The sequence below is a fragment of the Dendrobates tinctorius genome, unplaced genomic scaffold (genome assembly GCF_039654945.1).
Source record: "Dendrobates tinctorius isolate UK_male_01 unplaced genomic scaffold, ASM3965494v1 ptg000022l, whole genome shotgun sequence".
NCBI lineage: Eukaryota > Metazoa > Chordata > Amphibia > Anura > Dendrobatidae > Dendrobates > Dendrobates tinctorius.
In genome coordinates, this window is record NW_027361690.1 from 24,175,045 (window position 1) to 24,196,700 (window position 21,656).

Consider the following 21,656-nt stretch of genomic DNA (forward strand, 5'->3'; position numbering starts at 1 on the left):
TTTTTTTTTTTTACTTTAGAAGTTTATAACTAGTACAACAAGTGGACACCACCAAAAAAACGCAGCGCTAAAAAAACGCATACATGCGCATGCCAGTGCGCACGTATGCGCATCCATAGGCTATAATGGCCATTTTTAGCGCAAAACGTGCGCATACGTGCGCATGCGCTTTTTTGCAGGACCAAAAAATGCAACATGCAGCGTCTGTAAAATACAAACGCACACCCCAAAAAAACGCAGCGCATGAAAATCGCATACGTGCGCATGCCAGCGCGCAGGTATGCGCACCCATGTTAAATATAGGGGGAAAAACGCATGCGCACGTATGCGTTTTTTTCAAGCACAAAAAAACGCAAATGTGAAACCAGCCTAACATAAAAATAATAGAAGCATTATTAATAATTTAAAGTTAAATCTAATTTTTCTAAGCAAAAACATGAATTTTCACCATGTCAGATAAAATCTAATAAGGTTGGTCAGTATCAACTCTTGATACTATAGTATCTTTATGTAAATCTATAGAAATACCAGTGCAGACTGTAGGATGTATATTTTAGGGTATTCAAAAAGAAGCCCAATTGTATGATGGATTTGAAGAACATGTTCCTGGCTTGAGAATGAAAGGAAAAGCTCACCGTCTTCCACTGGCACAGAAATATTTTGCATTCTACCATGCACCAATTGTGAAGTTCTGGTTTAACACGGTAAATTTACTTTTTATTTAATCGTCATTTATAATTTTGTGTCCTGACTCCTTTTATATCATATACTGTAGAAGAAAACGCCTTCTACCTCTGAAAAATATTTGTTAAATCCAGGCCATTATGAATCTTGAATAAACCAAAATGATTGTACATGTCCTCATAATATCCTGTTGGATTGCTGCAACATCCTCCTCTGCGGCTTCCTCCCTAACCGACTTCTTGTTGTAACTTCTCTACTGACAATGACATACAAGGCATCCTACAACCTTTTCTGTCCATATTGTGAATCTCTAATCAACTGAAAACCTTCCAGCATGTTATATCTAGTCCTTGTTACAAAGCTTGATTCTTACTTGGGGGACAGAGAAATTATGGGTGAAGTCTGGTGCTACCTGGAGGCTAACACTAATAGTTCACCTTAATTTGGCTCTTCCTCAGCAGACTACATCTAGCCTACTGACACCAATCTACTCGTTTTAGCATAGTGTCACAAACGAGATGGACAGGGGTTTGGGTTTCAGACTTGTTTATCCCTGTTGCTTGACATGTTAAGAACTAACCTCTCTTTTTTTCCATTAAATCGGGTTACAGAGCAGCGTTGGCCACTCTGCTTCAACCCACTAAGCGACGTAGAGTATAGCCTGTAGTGGTTCGTCTGTATCCTCTCTCCTCAGGAAGGTGGACCATAGTACCTCAACACAGTAAACGATCAGATACTATGAAGGACAGTCCTTTTGCATTTTGACTCCTGCTTGCCCCCAGAGAGTGGCACGCTGTATTCATCCTTTTCCAGCGTTACTCCCGTCGGCCTCCGGCGAAAAGTGACCTGCCAGCTGCTCCACTGTTTCATGGAGCGTGCTAGAGGTCACTTTTCAATACTTCTCTATGAGAGCCTCATTCTGGCTCTCACAGACTTACGTTGAGCTCTTGTGACGTACCTTCTGACTTCCAGACAGTCAGAAGTTACGTGCACAAGATGGCGCCGCAGGATTGGAGCAGTGTCGGTAAAAGGTGAAGCTGCCAGAAAGTGGGTATAAGAATGAGGCAGGGGGCTCACATTCAAAGCTCCACTCCAGCACTGAAATAAAAACTGCTGGAGTGGTGCATAAGTATGTGCCTAGTGGAGCCCTGCTTTGCACTGGCTTTCCCTGCGGTCATTCCTGCAACATTTTCGTCACAGACTTATGGCAATCCCTTGACAGCCTAGTAGCAGAACATACTGTATAAGTTTCTTTAACCCTCTTCTTCTTTTTCGCTCTTCCTTCTGTCTTCCGGGCATTCCCTCCAGCCAAATGCAGGTTCCTCTGGCCCCACGGTTTGGGGCTGCACCATTCCCTTTCCAGTCTTTCCTGTGTAGCCCACAGCACTCCTGGCTCTTTGGCATATCTGGGACTCTAATTTAGCCTTACTGTCTCTCGCTAGGCCACATCTCCATCCTTCACCAGCCAGTCAGCAAGGTTGCTTCCCTCATAGAAGTTGATTCCTCTAGCTACAGGATAGCATTCACTAATCTTACAAACAACAGTTTCTTCAGATCTCATCCTCCTAGGACTCTCTTCTCTAGGCAGGAGTCATTGTTCTGGTTCTGCCTAGGAAATGCTTTAGGGGTTTCTATTCTAATCTATTCGTCATAATGAAAAATGACAAGTTAGGGTACCGTTACACATAGCAATGCACCAGCGATCCCGACAACGATATGGATCGCTGGTGCATCGCTAAGTGGTCGCTAGTGAGCTGCCACACAGGCAGATCTCACCAGCGACATCGCAGGGGTCGGGGGTCGCTACTTACCTGTCAGACGCGGCGATCCTGACGTCCTCCCGCCCGCGTCCACGCGTCGCTCGTCGTCACAGCAGGAAGCGCCGCAGGAAGCTGACGACAAGAAATGATCCAGGACCTTCTCGCGCGACCAGCGATAACCAGCGGGGGAGCCGGTCGGAGGTAAGTATCACATGTAGCGATATCGCTAGCAATATCGCTGCTACGTCACAAAATCGGTGACTTTACAGCGATATTGCTAGCGATATCGCAGTGTGTAATGGGGGCATTAGCGCATCCTAAACCTAAGGTTACTTAACAATGTGATCCAACTGTGTCACTTCAAGATGGAATTTCTTCGCTCTGTCCCTCCTTGGGAATATCTACCTCCAGTGGATATCCGGGATGCCTACTTCAACATTTCCATCTATCCCACTCACCAAAGGTTTCTCTGACTTTGTGGTCAGTCAGGTTCTTTTTAAATTTCTGGTTCTTTCCTTTAGATGGCTCCAGTTATAGCTCATCTTCATGTAAGCTGAAGGACTGGGCTAGGGGTACCTTTCTTGCACTGGGTCTGGAACTGTCTGGGCTGTCTCCTCTGTTGTCCAGGGGAAAGCTTAAAGAACCAGACGAACCTTTACACTTGACAGCAGGGGGCATGTCTGAGGTAAAAAGGCAAAAGTGTGCACAGAAACAGGGACTTGACGGGAACTGACAGCGCACAGCAGGGGGAGGTGAGTGCTCCGTCCCTCGAGCACTGTAGCAGTGCAGGTCCATGCTCCAGCATCCCCGTTGCTGTCCGCAGAGACTGTGAACAGAGACGTACCATGTGCCCGTTGGCCCCCACAAAGCAAAGTGCCAAAAGCTCCGGGATCGTGAGTACCATGTTCGTGCCGCCTAAGAAGGACCAGGTATGTGACCATGGACTGTATCTTGACCCCCCCGGTGCATATTTGTCGGGCCACGTTGGGTTCTGACATTGCTGTGGCCTGTGCCTTACCCTCCACAGCATCCGCTGGACTCAGGATCCTGCAGGAGGCATCAAAGACTCGCCGCTGCTGGAAAGACTCAGCTTGTCGTTGTCTTCAGGACTACACCGGATTAACCCTGCGTTGACCGTTATCGGTGCCAACGCTTGTTTCATGGACTATACAGTCTGGAAGTCGTTGGATTGGATAAGTTTTACATTAAGAACTGCTACCGTCATTTACCCCTGCATTTTCCCCAACTGTATATTCTTTATTACCTACTACCTGCATTCTCCCTGTTTAACTCTTTTTCTCCCTTTGTGGAGTACATATTTGTTAAAGTAAAATATGTTAACCCTTGCTCTGTCTCCTATCCGTCACAGCATCCTGCAACCTGCTCACATTCAAACCGGAGGGGTCATTATTATCACTTACCTGGATGATGTTCTCATCAAGTTTTCTTGCTACTTGGAAAACCTAGAGACTCTACAGACTTCAGGCTTCAGGTGGATTCTCAAGAGGTCGAACTCCTCTCTGATCTTGGCACAATGTCTACGTTTTCTTGAGATGTTTTAAGCAGCTCAGCCTAGAGTATTTTTCCCTGAAGATAAGATATTGGCTCTTCATCCATTACCTGAGATTGCCATTGAGAAACCTCTTCTGCTTCTGCAGGAGCATCCTGGGCAAGTTGTTGGCAACCTTTGAGGCAATTATATTTGCTCATCTTCATTCTAGACTCTTGCATAGTGCACTTCCTTCTTGTTGATACAGGATTGTTGTCTACTTGAATCTGTTGGTCCATCTACCTTTTCTTGTCCGCCAGTCTCTTGATTGTTGCTGGACTTCACCTCTGTTGTATCAGTGGAAGATTCTGACAATGGACACCATCCTCCTCAGCTCGGGAGTTTTCAGACAATTTTCCGTTCAAGGTTGTTGGCAGAAACAGGAGGGCCTGTCTCTTCTTCTTTGGCAGCACTTTCTTTCGGGTATGCCTGTCTGAATCCAGTCAAACAATGCCAGAGTGTTGGCATACATCAAGCATTCGTGAGGAACTCTAAGTTGATTAGCCTTGGTAGAGATTTGGATTGGGCAGAGAACAGAGTGCAGTAGATTTCAGTGATCCACATAGCAGGAATGAACAATTGGGCCGTGGACTTTTCAAGCTATGAGGGGCTATCTACAGGAGAGTGGTCGCTTCATCTGGAGGTCATCAGCCAGATTTGTCTTTGATTTCAAGATTAGTAGAAAGGTATTAGGACACTCTGGTAATTGTGTCCAATGCTTTGGCAATCCCTTGGTCACATTTTTCCCTGCCTTATGGGTTTCCATGACTGCCCCTCCTACCCAGTCTCCTAAAGAAGATCAAGACAGAGCGGATTTCTGTCATCTTCATACCTCAAGACTGGCCTTGAAAGTCGTGTTGCGTGGAAGTGATCAACCTTCTCACAGACACCTCATGGTCATGGAGCTTCCTGGACTGTCCAGATCTAGTTTCAGACGGTGCCCTCTCTTCCATCATAATTCACGGTGGCTCAATTTAACAGCTTGGCTGTTCAATCCGCGGTGCTGAATGCAACAGGCCTTTCTGATCCAATTATCCAGGCTATGATCAAGGCACAAAAACCCTCCTTGTTATCTATAGAACATTACATTTAGAAGGCCTTTTTTTTGTTGGTGTGGGTTCAACGACTTTGCTCCTATGTCTTTCTCCGTTACAGCTATTTTCTTTTCTTTTGCAATCAAAGCTGTTGGGATTGGATTTTTGTTCCCTCATAAGCCAGGTTTCCAAATCTCCTGTGCTATTCCAAAGGGATATAGCTTCCAAGCCTCAGATCAAGACTTTTCTTCAGGTGGTGGCCCACTGAAGACCACAGTACCCACCGCACTTGGATCCTTGGTATCTCAATCTTCTTTTCAATGATCCTCAGTCCCTAGCATTTGAGACGATCAGGAATTTCTCACTACTCCGGCTCTCCTGTAAGGTGGCATTCCTTATAGCAATAATCTCCATCAGGCAGGTTTCTGAGCTGGCTGCCCTTTCATGCCACTTTCCATTCCTTATTCTTTACTTAGTCCTTCTTTTCTTCCTAAGTTCCTAAGGTGATTTCTTTTTCAACCTTAATAAGGACATTGTACTTCCCTGCTTCTTGCCTTAGACCCCTCATCCTTCTGGAGATCTTGGCACAAGCTTGAAGCATTTAGACGCTTAAATGCCTTATTTGTCATTCCATAAGGCCTTTGCAGAGGCCTGACACCACCCATTGCTTGCTGCATTTACCTGCTACTCTTGAGGAATATCAGGTTAAGGCCAGAGCATTTACATTCAGGGTTTCGGCTCACACTACCCAATCTGTTGGAGCCTCCTTGGACATATGTCACCAGGCACTGTAGGGTGGCTATTTCCTCATCAGTCCATACTTTTTCTAGGTTTTCCAGAGTACATACATTTGGATCAGCAAACACAAATCTTGGTAGGAAGTTGTTGCAAGCAGTAGTTGCTTGGGTAGTTAACTGAGTAATGAATATTCTTCCTGTGGTAACATTATTATTATTATTATTGTTATTCCCCATCCCAGGAACTGCTTTAATAAGTCCCACCCGAGAAATGAGGATGTTTGGTACTTACCATTACATCTCTAGCCTTGATTGGGGGAGAGTGAATCTTCCATTGTTTACCCGTTCAAGTGTGCATTTATGTTGTTTTCCTCTTGAGGTGGTTGTTCTTTCATTTTGGTCTGTTGCTTTTAAAACTGCTTTTTCGCTTGTTGACGGTAGACTAGGTGTAATCTACTGGGAAGAAGATTTGTCTGCTTTCTAATCCTCACAAGATTCCCCCATCATCTTCCCAAGATTTTTCCCTTGCATCTCCATATTTTGAAACTTACTACCCAGCTGACTCTCACACTCATCAAACTTAAAAAAAGAAAACAGTAAATACAACACTTTACAAAAAGTATATAACCCGCAAAAGCCTTGTTTCAACTGCAAAAACTAGTTTCAGGCAAGAAAATGCTGATAGTGTAAGGCTTGTCAAAGTTTGTTACAGGGAACGCCTGTACATTTAATTTACTATTCAATGATAACTGTTTGTGTTTTACTTCTCTTCTTTTAGCTGGCATACCTGGCATTTTTAATGCTCTTCACCTATGTGGTCTTGGTTAAAATGGAAAGCATGCCTTCTGTGCAAGAATGGATTGTGTTCTCTTTTATAGTCACCACTGCTGTGGAAAGTATACGGGAGGTGAGTACGTTGCAAAAAAATTTTTTAAACCACTGTCACTCTAAAATGCTTTATTAATTAGTAAACTCATTTAGGGGAGTTCTCTTGGATCACAATACTGATTGATGGGACTTTCATCATCCCTGCTGTCCCGATGATCAGCTATTTGATGAGACCGGGACACTCTGCAGCTCCATTTACTTGCACAATGTCTGCTTAGTAGCAGCAGCATTATCTTATTCACGTCAATTAAACAATACCGTGTACAGCCTTTACTAGGCAAATGAAATGATGGTAAATGGAGCAATGGAAAGGATAAGTGATCAATGATAAAGTAGTGGATAACCTCTTTGTCATGGGTTCCTTTAAAAGTTCCGTACAGTGTTATTATTGGTCTCAAAGCGACGCAAACATAAAAGATACCACAGATTCCAATTCTACATCACTGGGATCATTCAGTCAAAGTTAAAAAGGGAAGCCATGGCGCTACGGAGCTTTACACCAGAAATCTGAAGTCAAAGAATTACTATTTTTTCCACACTGCTCACTGCCTAGCACAATGGAAATGTTGTTTTATCTTCCTCAATCTGTTCTTTAGTTATTCCATTTAGAAAATACACTTGCATTATATGCACTTAAATGTAATATAATACAATTTACTCATTATGGTTTTTTTTCCCCACACACACAAAAAAACTTGTACTTTCTGTGTTCCAGGTTTTTATTTCAGAAGCTGGAAAAAGTACTCAGAAGCTAAAAGTTTGGCTTCGCAGCTACCTCAATGTTAATGAATTCCTGGGAATATTGACTTTTTTTGTCGGTTTTTGTTTGAGATTTGGTTCAAGAAATGTCACAAATGAATCTTCTGAAGACTTAGTGTTTGTTGCAGGAAGATTAATATACTGTCTGAACACAATATTTTGGTTCGTAAAGTTATTAGACATATTAAATGTGAGTCAAGACGCTGGGCCTTATGTTTTCATGATTGGAAAAATGGTAAGATTTTGATTAGTAAGTCTCAAGTCCACGAATCTGTAAGATTTGCAGTGCTTTTTAAAATGTTGTGTGATTATATCAGAGTTAAAATCGGATAAAATCCATTGAACTCTTCATAAGTGATCGCAATGTATTTCTCTTCCCTATCATGGATCTTGTGTAAGTGCACAAGCATTTTCACCAGAAAGCAGATGGAAATAGCTGAAAATGAGCAGAGAGTGCCAATAATTACAGAGCAGAAGGGATGAAAAGAGGAGTTGTTTGGCATCATCTGGTGTGCAGTCTTGTAACACGGAGCAGTGGCCATATTACCTGTGGTATTAGCGATATGTAGTGTATGAAGAGTCTTGGAAACCTCCATTTGGGGGACCAGAATGATGGAATTAAAGGGGTTGTCCAGTAATGATATATTAATTACTTGTTCTTATGATAAGACTCCCGAAAACCCCACTGATCAGCTGTTATCGGTACTGGATGTGGATGCTTGTAAATAGTGTACAGTGCCAAAACCGCATGGCTTCACACACTGTTGTAGTTTTCATTTACAGTTACTGCAGTTCAAATCCTATTCATTTAATAAAAAATGAAGCCACAGTACCTGGAAATGACCACTACACAGCGTAAACCGAGCTGTGGTTTCCTGGCTTTATATGTTGTTTACATCTGTCTGCCACTGGAGCTGATAACAACTGATCAATGGAAGTGCAGGTGTCAGCCTCCCCCCCCCAGATCTGATATAGAAGACCTATGCTATGGTCGAATAAATCAGTATCACACTTCTGAACAAACCCTTTAACAGCCTAGGTATACAGGTATTAGGTCTATTTTCAAGTTATTAAAACTTGCCTAGATTTTATTAATTAATTAAGTAAGTAGGACTAAAGGAGTTCTCTGTGAACAGAAAGCTAAAATAAATGTCATAAATACAATTTTAAATACCTTTAATTACCAATTGACACTTTTGTCTCAGGAGGTAATCATTATAGATTTGAAATAGCTGCCGTCTTGTTAAAGTGGAGAAACCTGTCTTATGTTAAGGACAGGTACCTGTGAGCATATGCAGGAAGAAGCTCCTCTTCTACTGTCAGGCAGATATCCTATACCACATAATGATAGCTACTCAGCATTCAGAGAGTCAAAGTGGACAGCAGAGCGAGCAACCTTTTCATACCTCAGAACCATGTCGTCTCCAGTATTAGATGAGACAGGGTGTCTTGGCACCAGTGTTGTTAAACATTTATTTAAATGATCTAGACAAGGGAACTGAAGGTAAAGTGATCAAATTTTCAGAACATGCAAAGCTTAGAGAAGACAGAGAAAGGATTCAGAAGGATCTAGGTAAGCTTGGGTATGGATCCATGTAAGCTTCGGTATACTAATAGATCACAGACTGCACGAGAGTCAACAGTGTCATGCAGTAGCAAAAAAGGCAAATACAGTCCTGTGATGTATTAAGAGAAACAAAGAGTCTAGATCACGTGAAGTAATTACCCCCTTCTAATCCTCCTTGGTCAGGCTGATACTGTGTCCAGTGCTGGGCACCATTTTTTAAAAAAGACATTGAAAAACTGAAGCAAGTTCAGAGAAGAGCTGACAGGATGATGAGTAGACTCCAAAGGAAACAGTTGAAGGATCTGGGAATGTTTAGCTTGCAAATAAGAAGGATAAGAGGAGACTTAATAGCTGTCTACACATATCTGAAGGGATGTCACCATGTAGAGAGATCATCCTAGAGAAGCAATGGAAGGAAACTGAAAGGGAGAAGATACAGATATTAGAAATCGCTTTTTGACAAAGAGGGTGAACAATGAGTGGAACAGGGTGCCACGAGAGGTGGTGAGTTCTCCTTCAATGGAAGTCTTCAAACAGAGGCTGGACAGACATCTGTATGAGATGGTTTAGTGAACCCTGCATTGAGCAGGGGACTTGACACGATGACCCTGGAGGACCCTTCTAACTCTAACATTCTATGATTCTATGACAGCAATGTGGGCAGCCACCTTTTACAGCATCACCCCTAGTATCTCCAGTATTTGATAAGAAAGACAAGGTGACAACAGTAAGAGCTGCTTCTCGAGTATTAGATCAAACGGGATGGACAGAAGTGTGGGCAGCCTCCTTTTACCTCAGCACCCTTAGTATCTTCAGTATTAGATCAGAAACATAAGGTGGACCGCAGTGTTAGCAGCCTCTTCTTACCTCAGCACCCTTGGAATCTCCAGTATTAGATCAGAAAGACAAAGTGGGTAGTAGTGTGAACGGCCTCTTCTTACCTCACCATCCCTAGTATCTCCAGTATTAGATCAGATAGACAGGATGGACAGCAGCGTGAGCAGCCTCTTCTTACCTTAGATGCCTTGGTAGCTCCAGTATTACATCAGAAGGACACGTTAACCACATTGTGAGTGTCCTCTTCTTTCCTCAGCATTCCTGGTATCTCCAGTATAAGATAAAGGAGACAAGGTGGACAGCAGAGGGAGCAGCCTCTTCTTACCTCTACACGGCTGGTATTTCCAGTATCAGATCAGATAGGGTGGACAACAGTGTGAGTGGTCTTGTCTTACCTAAGTATCCCAGGTATTTCCAGTTCATCTTGCTATACATGAAGAGAGGGTGCTGAGACTCTTAAGGCCCCGTTACATTTAGCAATGCACCAGAGATCCCGACCACAATATGACCCGGTCAGGATCGCTGGTGCATCGCTGAATGGTCGCTAGTGAGCTGCCAAACAGGCAGATCTCACTAGCGATGCAGCAGTGGTCGGCGGTCATACTCACCTGTCACATGCAGCGAGGGTGACCGTCTTCCGCCCGCGTCCATGGCTCGCTCGTTGGCGCCAGCAGGAAACCGACGAAGAGAAATGGACCAGGCCGATCTCGCGCGATCACTGATAACCAGCGGGGGAGCCGGTCGGAGGTGAGTATCACATGTAGCGATATCGCTAGTGATATCGCTGCTGTGTCACAAAATCAGTGACGCTTTAGCGATATTGCTAGCGATATCGCTATGTGTAACAGGCCCTTTACTGCACACACTCACAGACACTGATCCTATTAGTATGCTAGAACAGGTTTCTGTCCTTGTCACAAGACAGTGGGCATTTTAATTCTCTAGTGATGCCTCCAAAGCAAGTGTAATTTGCTAAAGATATTTTGCAATTCATTTATAATTATATTTCCTTTAGTTAGTTATTTATTTCAATTCCCTGAAAACTCTTTTAAGAAAAACTTGTGAAAAAAGTCAAGGGGATTATTTAGAACAAATTATTTGATAGTCACAGATAAATATAAATAAGTGATGATTCCAATTTATAAGAAATCGCATGAGTAATAATTTGTTTGCTAGTTGTATCTTTTATGATGACACAAAAAAAATTAAAATGTTTCTTTGTAGAACATCCTGTCGTCAATAAATGTGCTGCCAACTATAACTTGCACTATATTTTGGGGTGGGCGATTGTCTGTACTGCCATTGATGTGAAAAAATAAAAATAATTGACACATTTAAATTTAATAAAGGAGCACTGATGAACTTCAAATATCGTCGATTGGAGTTTGTTATGCAGAGTTTATTTGTCATGTAAAAAAAACCTAAATTGTCACTTTCAAATAACATGTGCAGTGCCGGACTTTTCTTTAACATTTATTTTAATCAATTTTTTTTTCTATTTTAGATGACAAGAATGTTTTTCATTGTAGTTATAATGGGAATAGTAGTATTTTCCTTTGGCGTGCCAAGAAAGGCGATCCTTTATCCTAATGAAGAACCTTCTTGGTCCCTTGCTAAAGATGTAGTGTTTCGTCCATACTGGATGACATATGGTGAAATGTTTGCATATGAAATAGATGGTAAGTTCAGCACTGCACAGGTGTGTTGATATGTATTTCTTCATTTGTAAATTTAAAAAGGACCTGTCACCAGGTTATCCCCTTTACCCTGAGGGTGGTTTGTACTTTAATGACCAGACCAATTTTTACAATTCTGACCACTGTCCCTTTATGAGGTAATAACTTTGGAACGCTTCAATGGATCCCAGTGATTCTGACATTGTTTTCTCATGACATGTTGTACTTCATGATAGGAGTAAAAAAAATTTGATATGACGCGTTTATTTGTGAAAAAAAATGAAATTTGGCAAACATTTTTAAAATTTCACAATTTTCCAACTTTGAATTGTCATGCCCTTAAATTACAGAGCTATATCACACAAAATACTTAATAAGTAACATTTCCCACATGTCTACTTTACATTCAGCACAACTTTGGAACCAAAATTTTTTTTGTTAGGAAGTTATAAATAAAAAATTCTCATGGTGATCTGCTGTGAAAACACTGAGCTTGAACTGCAATGACCTCATCACTGGCTTTTTCCCACGGTCCAGAGGTCACCGCAGTTCAGGCCGGCTGGGAGCGCAGCCATAATGTGCGCGTGTTAGTAATGTGGGCATCTATTTGACGTCCCCTCCATTCTAACCTCGGGGTTTTATGTCACCAGACAATGCAAAGGTGACATCAACCCCCCAACTTTTACCCCACTTGCCACCACTACAGGGCAAGTGGGAAGAGTGAGGCTAAGTGCCAGAATTGGCGCATCTTAGAGATGCACCTTTTCTGGGGTGGCTGAGAGCTGATGTTTTTATCCAGGGGGCCAGTATCCATGGCACCTTCCTAGGCTATTAATATCAGCCAGCAGCTGTCTGCATAGCCTTTGCTGGTTATTAATTATAGGGAAGCCCCACGTCACTTTTTTGGGGGTCACCCATTTTAATAGCCAGTAAAGGCTAAGTATACAGTTGTGAACTGATATTAATAGCCTGGGAAGCTCCATGGGTATTACCCCCTTCCCAGGTTATAAGCATCTGCCCCAGTCATCAACTTTTCCTCTGCAGGTTACGAAAATTGCATGGAAGCCCACGCCATTTTTTTCTGAAAAATAATCTTTTATTAATTAAATACATGTACAGCAATTTGCACACACACTGTACTAATTGTATTTGTCACTGACATCTCTATATCAACCTATTGTATTTACTGTATGTAATCTGTCTCTTCTATCCTGTCGGCTCCTGTAATGATTTTATAGAACCTGGCAAATTAATTACAGGCTTTTCTTCTATGTAGCTCTCTATGCAATATAAATACATATATATATATGTGTGTGTGTCACTGACATACCATATATACTCGTGTATAAGCCGACCCCCCTAATTTTGTCACAAAAAACTGGGAAAACTTATTGACTCGTGTATAAGCCGAGGGTGGAATCCATAGACTATGCCCCCATATGCTGCTCCATAGTTTATGCCCCAATATGCTGCTCCATAGAATATGCCCCCATATGCTGCGCCAAAGAATATGCCCCCATATACTGCTCCAAAGAATATGCCCCCATATGCTGCTCCATAGATTATGCCCCCATTTGCTGCTCCATAGAATATGCCCCCATATGCTGCTCCATAGAATATGCCCCCATAGACTGCTCCATAGATTATGCCCCCATATGCTTCTCCATAGTTTATGCCCCCCATATGCTGCCCCATACACTATGCCCCCATATGCTGCTCCATAGACTATGCCCCATATGCTGCAAAAAAAACCGCCATACTCACCTATCCTGGGTCCATCGCCGCTGTCTGCCGCTTCTTGTGTCAGGGACTGTTCAGCCAGCAGAGGGGCGGTGCACACTAACCACGTCACCGCGCCCCCTGCTGCCTAAACGTCACTGACACAGGATGCAGCAGAGACAGCGGTGAGCAGCGATGGACTGGGGGACAGGTGAATATCGCTATACTCACCCAACCTGCCGCAGTCTCTGCAGCCTCGCTTCTCCACGTCTCCCTTCCTGTCTTCAGCGGTCACATGGTACCGCTCATTACACTCATGAATATGCGCATATTCATGAGTGTAATGAGTGGTATCACGTGACCGCTGAAGACAGGAAGTGAGACAGTGGAGAAGCGAGGCTGCAGAGACCACGGCAGGACAGGTAAGTACTGTATGATCTGTGACACCCCCGCCAACCCCCTCCCCCGCCAACCCCCCAGGTCTATGACCCGTGTATAAGCCGAGAGGGGGACTTTCAGCCCCAAAAAATGGGCTGAAAATCTCAGCTTATACACAAGTATATACGGTATATATATACATCTATTACATGTGTATTTATCTATTCTATTCTAACCTGTCACTCTCTCTCTATATATATACACTCACTGGCCACTTTATTAGGTACACCATGCTAGTAACGGGTTGGACCCCCTTTTGCCTTCAGAACTGCCTCAATTCTTCGTGGCAGAGATTCAACAAGGTGCTGGAAGCATTCCTCAGAGATTTTGGACCATATTGACATGATGGCATCACACAGTTGGCGCAGATTTGTCGGCTGCACATCCCTGATGCGAATCTCCCGTTCCACCACATCCCAAAGATGCTCTATTGGATTGAGATCTGGTGACTGAGGAGGCCATTTGAGTACAGTAAACTCATTGTCATGTTCAAGAAACCAATCTGAGATGATTCGAGCTTTATGACATGGCGCATTATCCTGCTGAAAGTAGCCATCAGATGTTGGGTACATTGTGGTCATAAAGGGATGGACATGGTCAGCAACAATACTCAGGTAGGCTGTGGCGTTGCAACGATGCTCAATTGGTACCAAGGGGCCCAAAGAGTGCCCAGAAAAAATTCCCCACACCATGACACCACCACCACCAGCCTGAACCGTTGATACAAGGCAGGATGGATCCATGCTTTCATGTTGTTTACGCCAAATTCTGACCCTACCATCCGAATGTCGCAGCAGAAATCGAGACTCATCAGACCAGGCAACGTTTTTCCAATCTTCTACTGTCCAATTTCGATGAGCTTGTGCAAATTGTAGCCTCAGTTTCCTGTTCTTAGCTGAGAGGAGTGGTACCCAGTGTGGTCTTCTGCTGCTGTAGCCCATCTGCCTCAAAGTTCGACGCACTGTGCGTTCAGAGATGCTCTTCTGCCTACCTTGGTTGTAACGGGTGGCAATTTGAGTCACTGTTGCCTTTCTATCAGCTCGAACCAGTCTGCCCATTCTCCTCTGACCTCTGGCATCAACATGGCATTTCCGGCCACAGAACTGCCGCTCACTGGATTTTTTTTCTTTTTCGGACCATTCTCTGTAAACCCTAGAGATGGTTGTGCGTGAAAATCCCAGTAGATCAGCAGTTTCTGAAATACTCAGACCAGCCCTTCTGGCACCAACAATCATGCCACGTTCAAAGGCACTCAAATCACCTTTCTTCCCCATACTGATGCTCGGTTTGAACTGCAGGAGATTGTCTTGACCATGTCTACATGCCTAAATGCACTGAGTTGCCGCCATGTGATTGGCTGATTAGAAATTAAGTCTTAACACACAGTTGGACAGGTGTACCTTATAAAGTGGCCAGTGAGTGTATATGTGTGTGTGTCACTGACATCTATATATCTATGTATTCTATATGTATACCGTATATACTCGTGTATAAGCCGAGATTTTCAGCACATTTTTTTGTGCTGAAAATGCCCCCCTCGGCTTATACACGAATCATTGTGCAGAAACCAGCGGGGAGGGGGAGCGGTGGCAGGAGCAGGTGGCTGGGACATCATACTCACCCTCCTGTGCAATCGCTGAGCGTCCCCTGCATCCTCCGTTGTCCCAGAGCTGGAAGCTTCTTCCTACGTTGAGCGGTCACATGATACCGCTCATTAAGGTCATGAATATGGATGCCACGCCTATGGGACATTGCGAGACATGATGACGTTTTTAGCGGTACCATGTTTATATCCATCTTTTTTATTCGCATTTTATTTTATACTAAAGGGGATAACTAGTGGGACAGTTTTATAGGTTGGGTCATTGCGGACCTATAATATGTGTACTTTTATTGTTTATATTTTTTTCATTCAAATATTTATTTAGATACAATATCTTTTTTTATTATTATTTTTGCTATAAAAAAAATCTTTTTACAGTATATTTTTATTTAGAAAAAGTTTTTACTTTTTTCTGTGACCGCTCCTGGCACTTAGTACCGGGTGTCAACTGTCGGAATGAGCTGACACCCGGCAGCGATCGCCCGCACACTCCTCGTGTGCGCAGGCAATCGTGCGGACGTAATAATCCATTCCTGGTCAAACCCAGGGCACATGGATGGATTATTACATCTTATGTCAGAAAAGGGTTAAAAATGGCCAGTTTTTGTTCTTATTTTATTCCTACTGCTATCCCAAATATTCAGTTTTTTAGTTTTTCGTGTTTTTTTGTTTTTGTTTTGTTCTTTTAATTCCTCCATATGGTTCTTTTATTTAATGCTAATTTTTACAGTTTTCATCAATGGGGTGTTACAAGGTTATAAATGCAGAGCAGCCTAAAGACATGGCCCCAGAGAATCCTGTGAGTCATGCCCCCTGATAAAGACCATGCAAATTAGCAGAAAATAAAAAGGCCCATACATACAGGTAGACAGCGTCCAATCCAGGGTGTTCAATAACAGTGAAGTATATTCTTTCATAACTGTGAACAATGTTTTGACCTATTACAGGTCTTTATCAAGTAGAAACAATTATACATGGGGTAGGCTTACATAGTGTGGTTTACATTATATATCAAATACATAAACATTTCTATAAAAAAGACGAGTCCCAGATTGTAATAGATACTAGTGGCAAAATCTAAAATACATAGGTGAAAAAAATCTCCCATACAGATCCAGATGCTGTTTATTCAGACAGAATTCAATGATCAGCCAATCTAATAAAGGCATCAGGGTTGTCATGTTCGCAAAGCTCCAATCCATACAGAATAGGTCATGAATATGCACATTAAACTAATGATCTGATCACAGGATTTTTGCTACATCTGCTGGTGCCCCTGCATGGTTTCCCTCCTCCCACCATGTGAGGATGCTGGCTTAGTCACCACCCCGGCCGCAGCAGCGCCCTCATGAGCTTCTCCTTCCTCAGTTCATGCCGCACTGACCCCCAGTGGTGCACCTAGTGGGGAAGATCGTGTCAAAATGGGTGTCTGGTTCCTGTACTTCAAGCTGAGTCGCAAGTGTTGCAATCCTTTCCGGCCGGCGGTGGTTCCAATCGCCTGTTTTCTGAAAATCTTACGCCTGAAGGACGTATCCTGGGAGAGATCAATGTGAAGATTGATCCTGAGAAGGTATCTTCTAGTTCCAAGTGGTCTCAGGAGGACAATGTCAAGACGTAGGCATCTTCTGAGCCTCTACTGTCCATTGACCAGGAGGAGTCCCAGTCTATCTTAATTTCTTCCAAGGGGACAGCTATTCCTGCTGAGCTGCTCCGTTCTGCTCCAAGGATGTCCAGTCAGTGAGAGGCATCCTGGCCAAGAAGAAGGGAAATGAGTTAACCTTTCTTCCAACCGTTTGGAGAGAACGGGGTCCTGATGAGAGGTTGTTCGAGTTTCAGAAAGAAGAATCTTGCTCCATTGTCTCTGCAAGGAGTCCTTGGGTATTTGAAGAAGAGGGGGCATAAAGGAGGGGTAGTGTTCTGTCTGCTGGGGACGCTGGTTTACTCACTGACCCTGCCACAGCAGCATCATAGTGAGCTTCTCCCTTCTCTGTACAAGCCTCACTGTCAACCCAGTGGATCGCCTATTGCGTGGTCTCCCCTGCTCTTAAAGAGGCAGAGCAGGCACATGTAAAATGCCCTCAGCTGGGAGTCATTTAGTTAAAGTGATCACCTGCATGATGTCTCCCTGGGAATAGCTGGGAGGCAACTGCTATAGTTAGTCTTAGTGGTGTTGGTGTGTGCAACTGTATGTTTCCAGGTCCCCTTTCCCTAGTCTGTTAAAGTCATTCCGTATCCTGCGTTCCCTTTAGTATAGTACAGTTTGCCCATGTTCCTGTGTCCACATTAGTGGTATCCTATGCCTATTCTCCTGGTCCTGTTGTGGCCAGTCCTGATTGCGTTGTCCCTAGTCCTAATGCGACCACCACCAGAACTGTTTCCTGATAACTACGTGTGTGAACGTACACGTAATCTGTCAGTCTCCATTGCTTGCTAGTTAGTGACCTCATCAGCAAACCTGACCCCTGGGATCGGCAGCTGCAGTACTGTTGCTTGCCTAGGAGTGGTACCTGACAGCAACCTGCAGCCCAGTATGTCTCCAACATCAGGAGATCCTGTGAAGACCAGCTTTGCCCGTTCCTAGGCAGATCTGTTCCTGTGGCAGAGTAGGTCCACAAACCATGAGTTTGTGACTATAACCCCGCCTCCTGCAGTGACTGAGAGCAGGATCATCAGGTGTTCAATGGGATTTAGATCTGGACTCAGCGTCGGACTGGAACACCTTGGGCCCACCAGAGAAAATCATTCTTGGGGCCCACTATGTAGCTGCATAGAGTTAAATACCAGACCACCAATTATGCGGTAAAACACGCTAATATCCGGGTATAATATAAGGTTGTACATGTCTTAATTATGTAGCAGGAGTTGGGGTAGCCTCCCTCATAGAATATAAAGCAGCCCCCTCACATAGTATAATGCAGCCATCTCATAGAATATAATGCAGCCATCTCATAGAATATAATACTGCCCCCCTCATAGGGTATAATGCTGCCCCCCTCATAGGGAATAATGCACCCCCTCATAGGGAATAATGCACCCCCTCATAGGGTATAATGCACCCCCTCATAGGGTATAATACTGCCCCCCTCATAGGGTATAATACTGCCCCCCTCATAGGGTATAATACTGCCCCCCTCATAGGGTATAATGCTGCCCCCTCATAGGGTATAATGCTGCCCCCCTCATAGGGAATAATGCACCCCCTCATAGGGTATAATGCACCCCCTCATAGGGTATAATGCACCCCCTCATAGGGTATAATAATGCACCCCCTCATAGGGTATAATAATGCACCCCCTCATAGGGTATAACACTGCCCCCCTCATAGGGTATATTACTGCCCCCCTCATAGGGAATAATGCACCCCCTCATAGGGAATAATGCTGCCCCCTCATAGGGTATAATACTGCCCCCTCATAGGGAATAATGCTGCCCTCCTCATAGGGTATAATGCACCCCCTCATAGGGAATAATGCTGCCCTCCTCATAGGGTATAATGCTGCCCCCTCATAGGGTATAATGCTGCCCCCCTCATAGGGAATAATGCTGCCCTCCTCATAGGGAATAATGCTGCCCCCTCATAGGGTATAATGCTGCCCCCTTCATAGGGAATAATGCACCCCCTCATAGGGAATAATGCTGCCCTCCTCATAGGGTATAATGCACCCCCTCATAGGGAATAATGCTGCCCTCCTCATAGGGTATAATGCTGCCCCCCTCATAGGGAATAATGCTGCCCTCCTCATAGGGAATAATGCTGCCTCCTCATAGGGTATAATGCTGCCCCCCTCATAGGGAATAATGCTTCCTCCTCATAGGGTATAATGCTGCCCCCCTCATAGGGAATAATGCTGCCCCCTCATAGGGTATAATGCTATATAGATATATAGATATAGAGTTAGATAGATATAGATAGAAAGATAGATGTAGAAATAGATAGATATAGAGATAGATAGTAGATAATGGATAGAAAGTAGATAATGGATAGATATAGATAGAAAGATTCATAGAGATAGAGATAGATAGAGATAGATATAAAGATAGATATAGAAAGAAATATAGATAGATAGATAGATAGATAGATCGATAGGTAGATAGATATAGAGATAGATAGAAAATAGATAATGGATAGATAGATATAGAGATAGATAGCTATAGATAGAAAGATATAGAGATAGATAGATATATAGATAGAGATAGATAATAGATAGAGATAGATAATAGAGATATACAGATATAATAATAATAATAATAATAATAATAATAATAATAATAATATAGACATATATAGATAGATATAGAGATAAATATATATAGATAGATGGCTATAAATAAAAATAGATATAGAGATATATATATATAGAGATAGATAGATATAGAGATAATAGAGATAGATAGATAGATAGATATAGAGATAGATATAGAGACAGATAGATATAGAAAGATAGATATAGAGATAGATATAGAGATAATAGCTAGATATAGAGATATGTATAGAGATAGATAGATATAGAGTTAGAAAGATAGATAGATATAGAGATAGATAGAGATAGCTAGATAGATAGATGGATAGATAGATATAGATAATAGAGATAATAGATAGATATAATAGATAGATATAGAGATAGATATAGAGATAGATGGATAGATCAATAGATAGATAGATAAAGAGAGAGATAGATAGATAATGAGATATAGAGATAGATATAGAGATATAGTGTTAGATAGAAAGATAGATATAGAGATAGATAGATATAGAGATAGATAGATATAGAGATAGATAGATATAGAGATAGATATGGCTATAGAGATAACAGATAGATATAGAGATAGATAGAGATAGATATAGAGATAGATAGATAGATAGATAGATAGATATAGAGATAGATAGATATAGAGATAATATATAGATAGCTATAGAGAGAGAGATATAGAGATAGATATAGAGAGAAACAGATATAGATATAGAGATAGAGATAGATAGATAGGTAGATAGGTATAGAGATAATACATAGATATAGAGATAGATAGAGATAGAGAGAGCGGTAGATAGAGAGATAGATATAGAGAGAGATAGATACAGAGATTGATAAATAGATAGAGAGATAGATATAGATATAGATAATAGATAGAGATAGATAAAGATAGATAATAAATATAGAGATAACAGATAGATATAGAGATAGAGTAAGATAGAAAGATATAGAGATAGGTAGATATAGATAATAGAGATAGCTAGATAGATAGACATAATAGATAGATATAGATATAGATAGATATAGAGATAGATAGAAAGATAGATATAGAGATAGATATAGAGATAGATAGAGAATAGATATATAGATAGATAGCTATAGAGAGAGATATAGAGATAGATATAGAGAGAAATAGATATAGATATAGAGATAGATATAGAGATAGATATATAGATATAGAGATAGATATAGATATAGAGATAGAGCGATAGATAGCGATAGATATAGATATAGATATAGATAGATACAGAGAAAAGATATAGAGATAGATAACGGATAGATAAATAGATAGATAGGTACAGAGATAGATAGATATAGATATTAGATAGAGATATATATATATATATAGATAAAGATAGATAGATATAGATGGTAGCTAGATAGATAATAAATATAGAGATAATAGATATAGAGATAGATAGAGTAAGATAGATAGATATATAGACATAATAGATAGATATAGAGATATATATAGAAAGATATAGAGATAGATAGATATAGAGATAGATGTAGAGATAGAAAGATAGATATAAAGATAGAGCGATAGATAGAGATAGATATAGAAATAGATAGATATAGATAATAGATAGAGATAGATATAGAGATAGATAGATATAGATAATAGATAGAGATAGAAAGATAGATAGATAGAGAGAGAGACAGATAGAGAGAGCGAGAGAGATATAAAAAAAAAACCAAAACACAATACTCACCTCTCCTCCTCGCTCCCACGCTGATTCTGGCAGCCGGCTTCAGTGTCAGGAGCTGCCCCCTCTGCCAGACACACAGCGGGTGCGCGATGTAGTGACGTCATCGCGCACTGGCTGTGAGCCAGGAGCAGAGAGGACTGAGGGCGGCGCCGGCCCTGATTTACAGCTGTAGTCTGTAGAGCGGCTTACTGGGCTGGGGGCGGGGCCTCTGGGGGTGGAGACCTGAAATGATATTCACTGCTTCGCAGTGAATATTCATTTCTCTTTAGCAGCGGGGACAGGGGCTCCTGCCTCCTGACACCCGCTGCTGCTCCGCTGGAGCAGCGGGGGCCCTAGGCAACTGCTGGCCCTGTATGCCAGCAGGTGCCAGGGCCCACCAGATGCCAGGGCCCACCGGAGAACCGTGGGCCAGTCCGACGCTGTCTGGACTCACTGCTAGCCAC

At 42.4% G+C, this 21,656-nt stretch overlaps 1 protein-coding gene across 1 annotated transcript in view; it reads left to right on the forward strand.

Annotated features, from left to right (window-relative positions):
* The window catches only part of LOC141084018 (transient receptor potential cation channel subfamily M member 7-like), a 311,613-nt gene that overhangs the window by 193,723 nt on the left and 96,234 nt on the right, over positions 1-21,656 (forward strand). Inside the window, 4 exon segments of the mRNA XM_073568395.1 lie at positions 558-704; positions 6,543-6,671; positions 7,368-7,646; positions 11,320-11,494. Of these exon segments, the coding sequence (XP_073424496.1) occupies positions 558-704; positions 6,543-6,671; positions 7,368-7,646; positions 11,320-11,494 (730 nt within the window).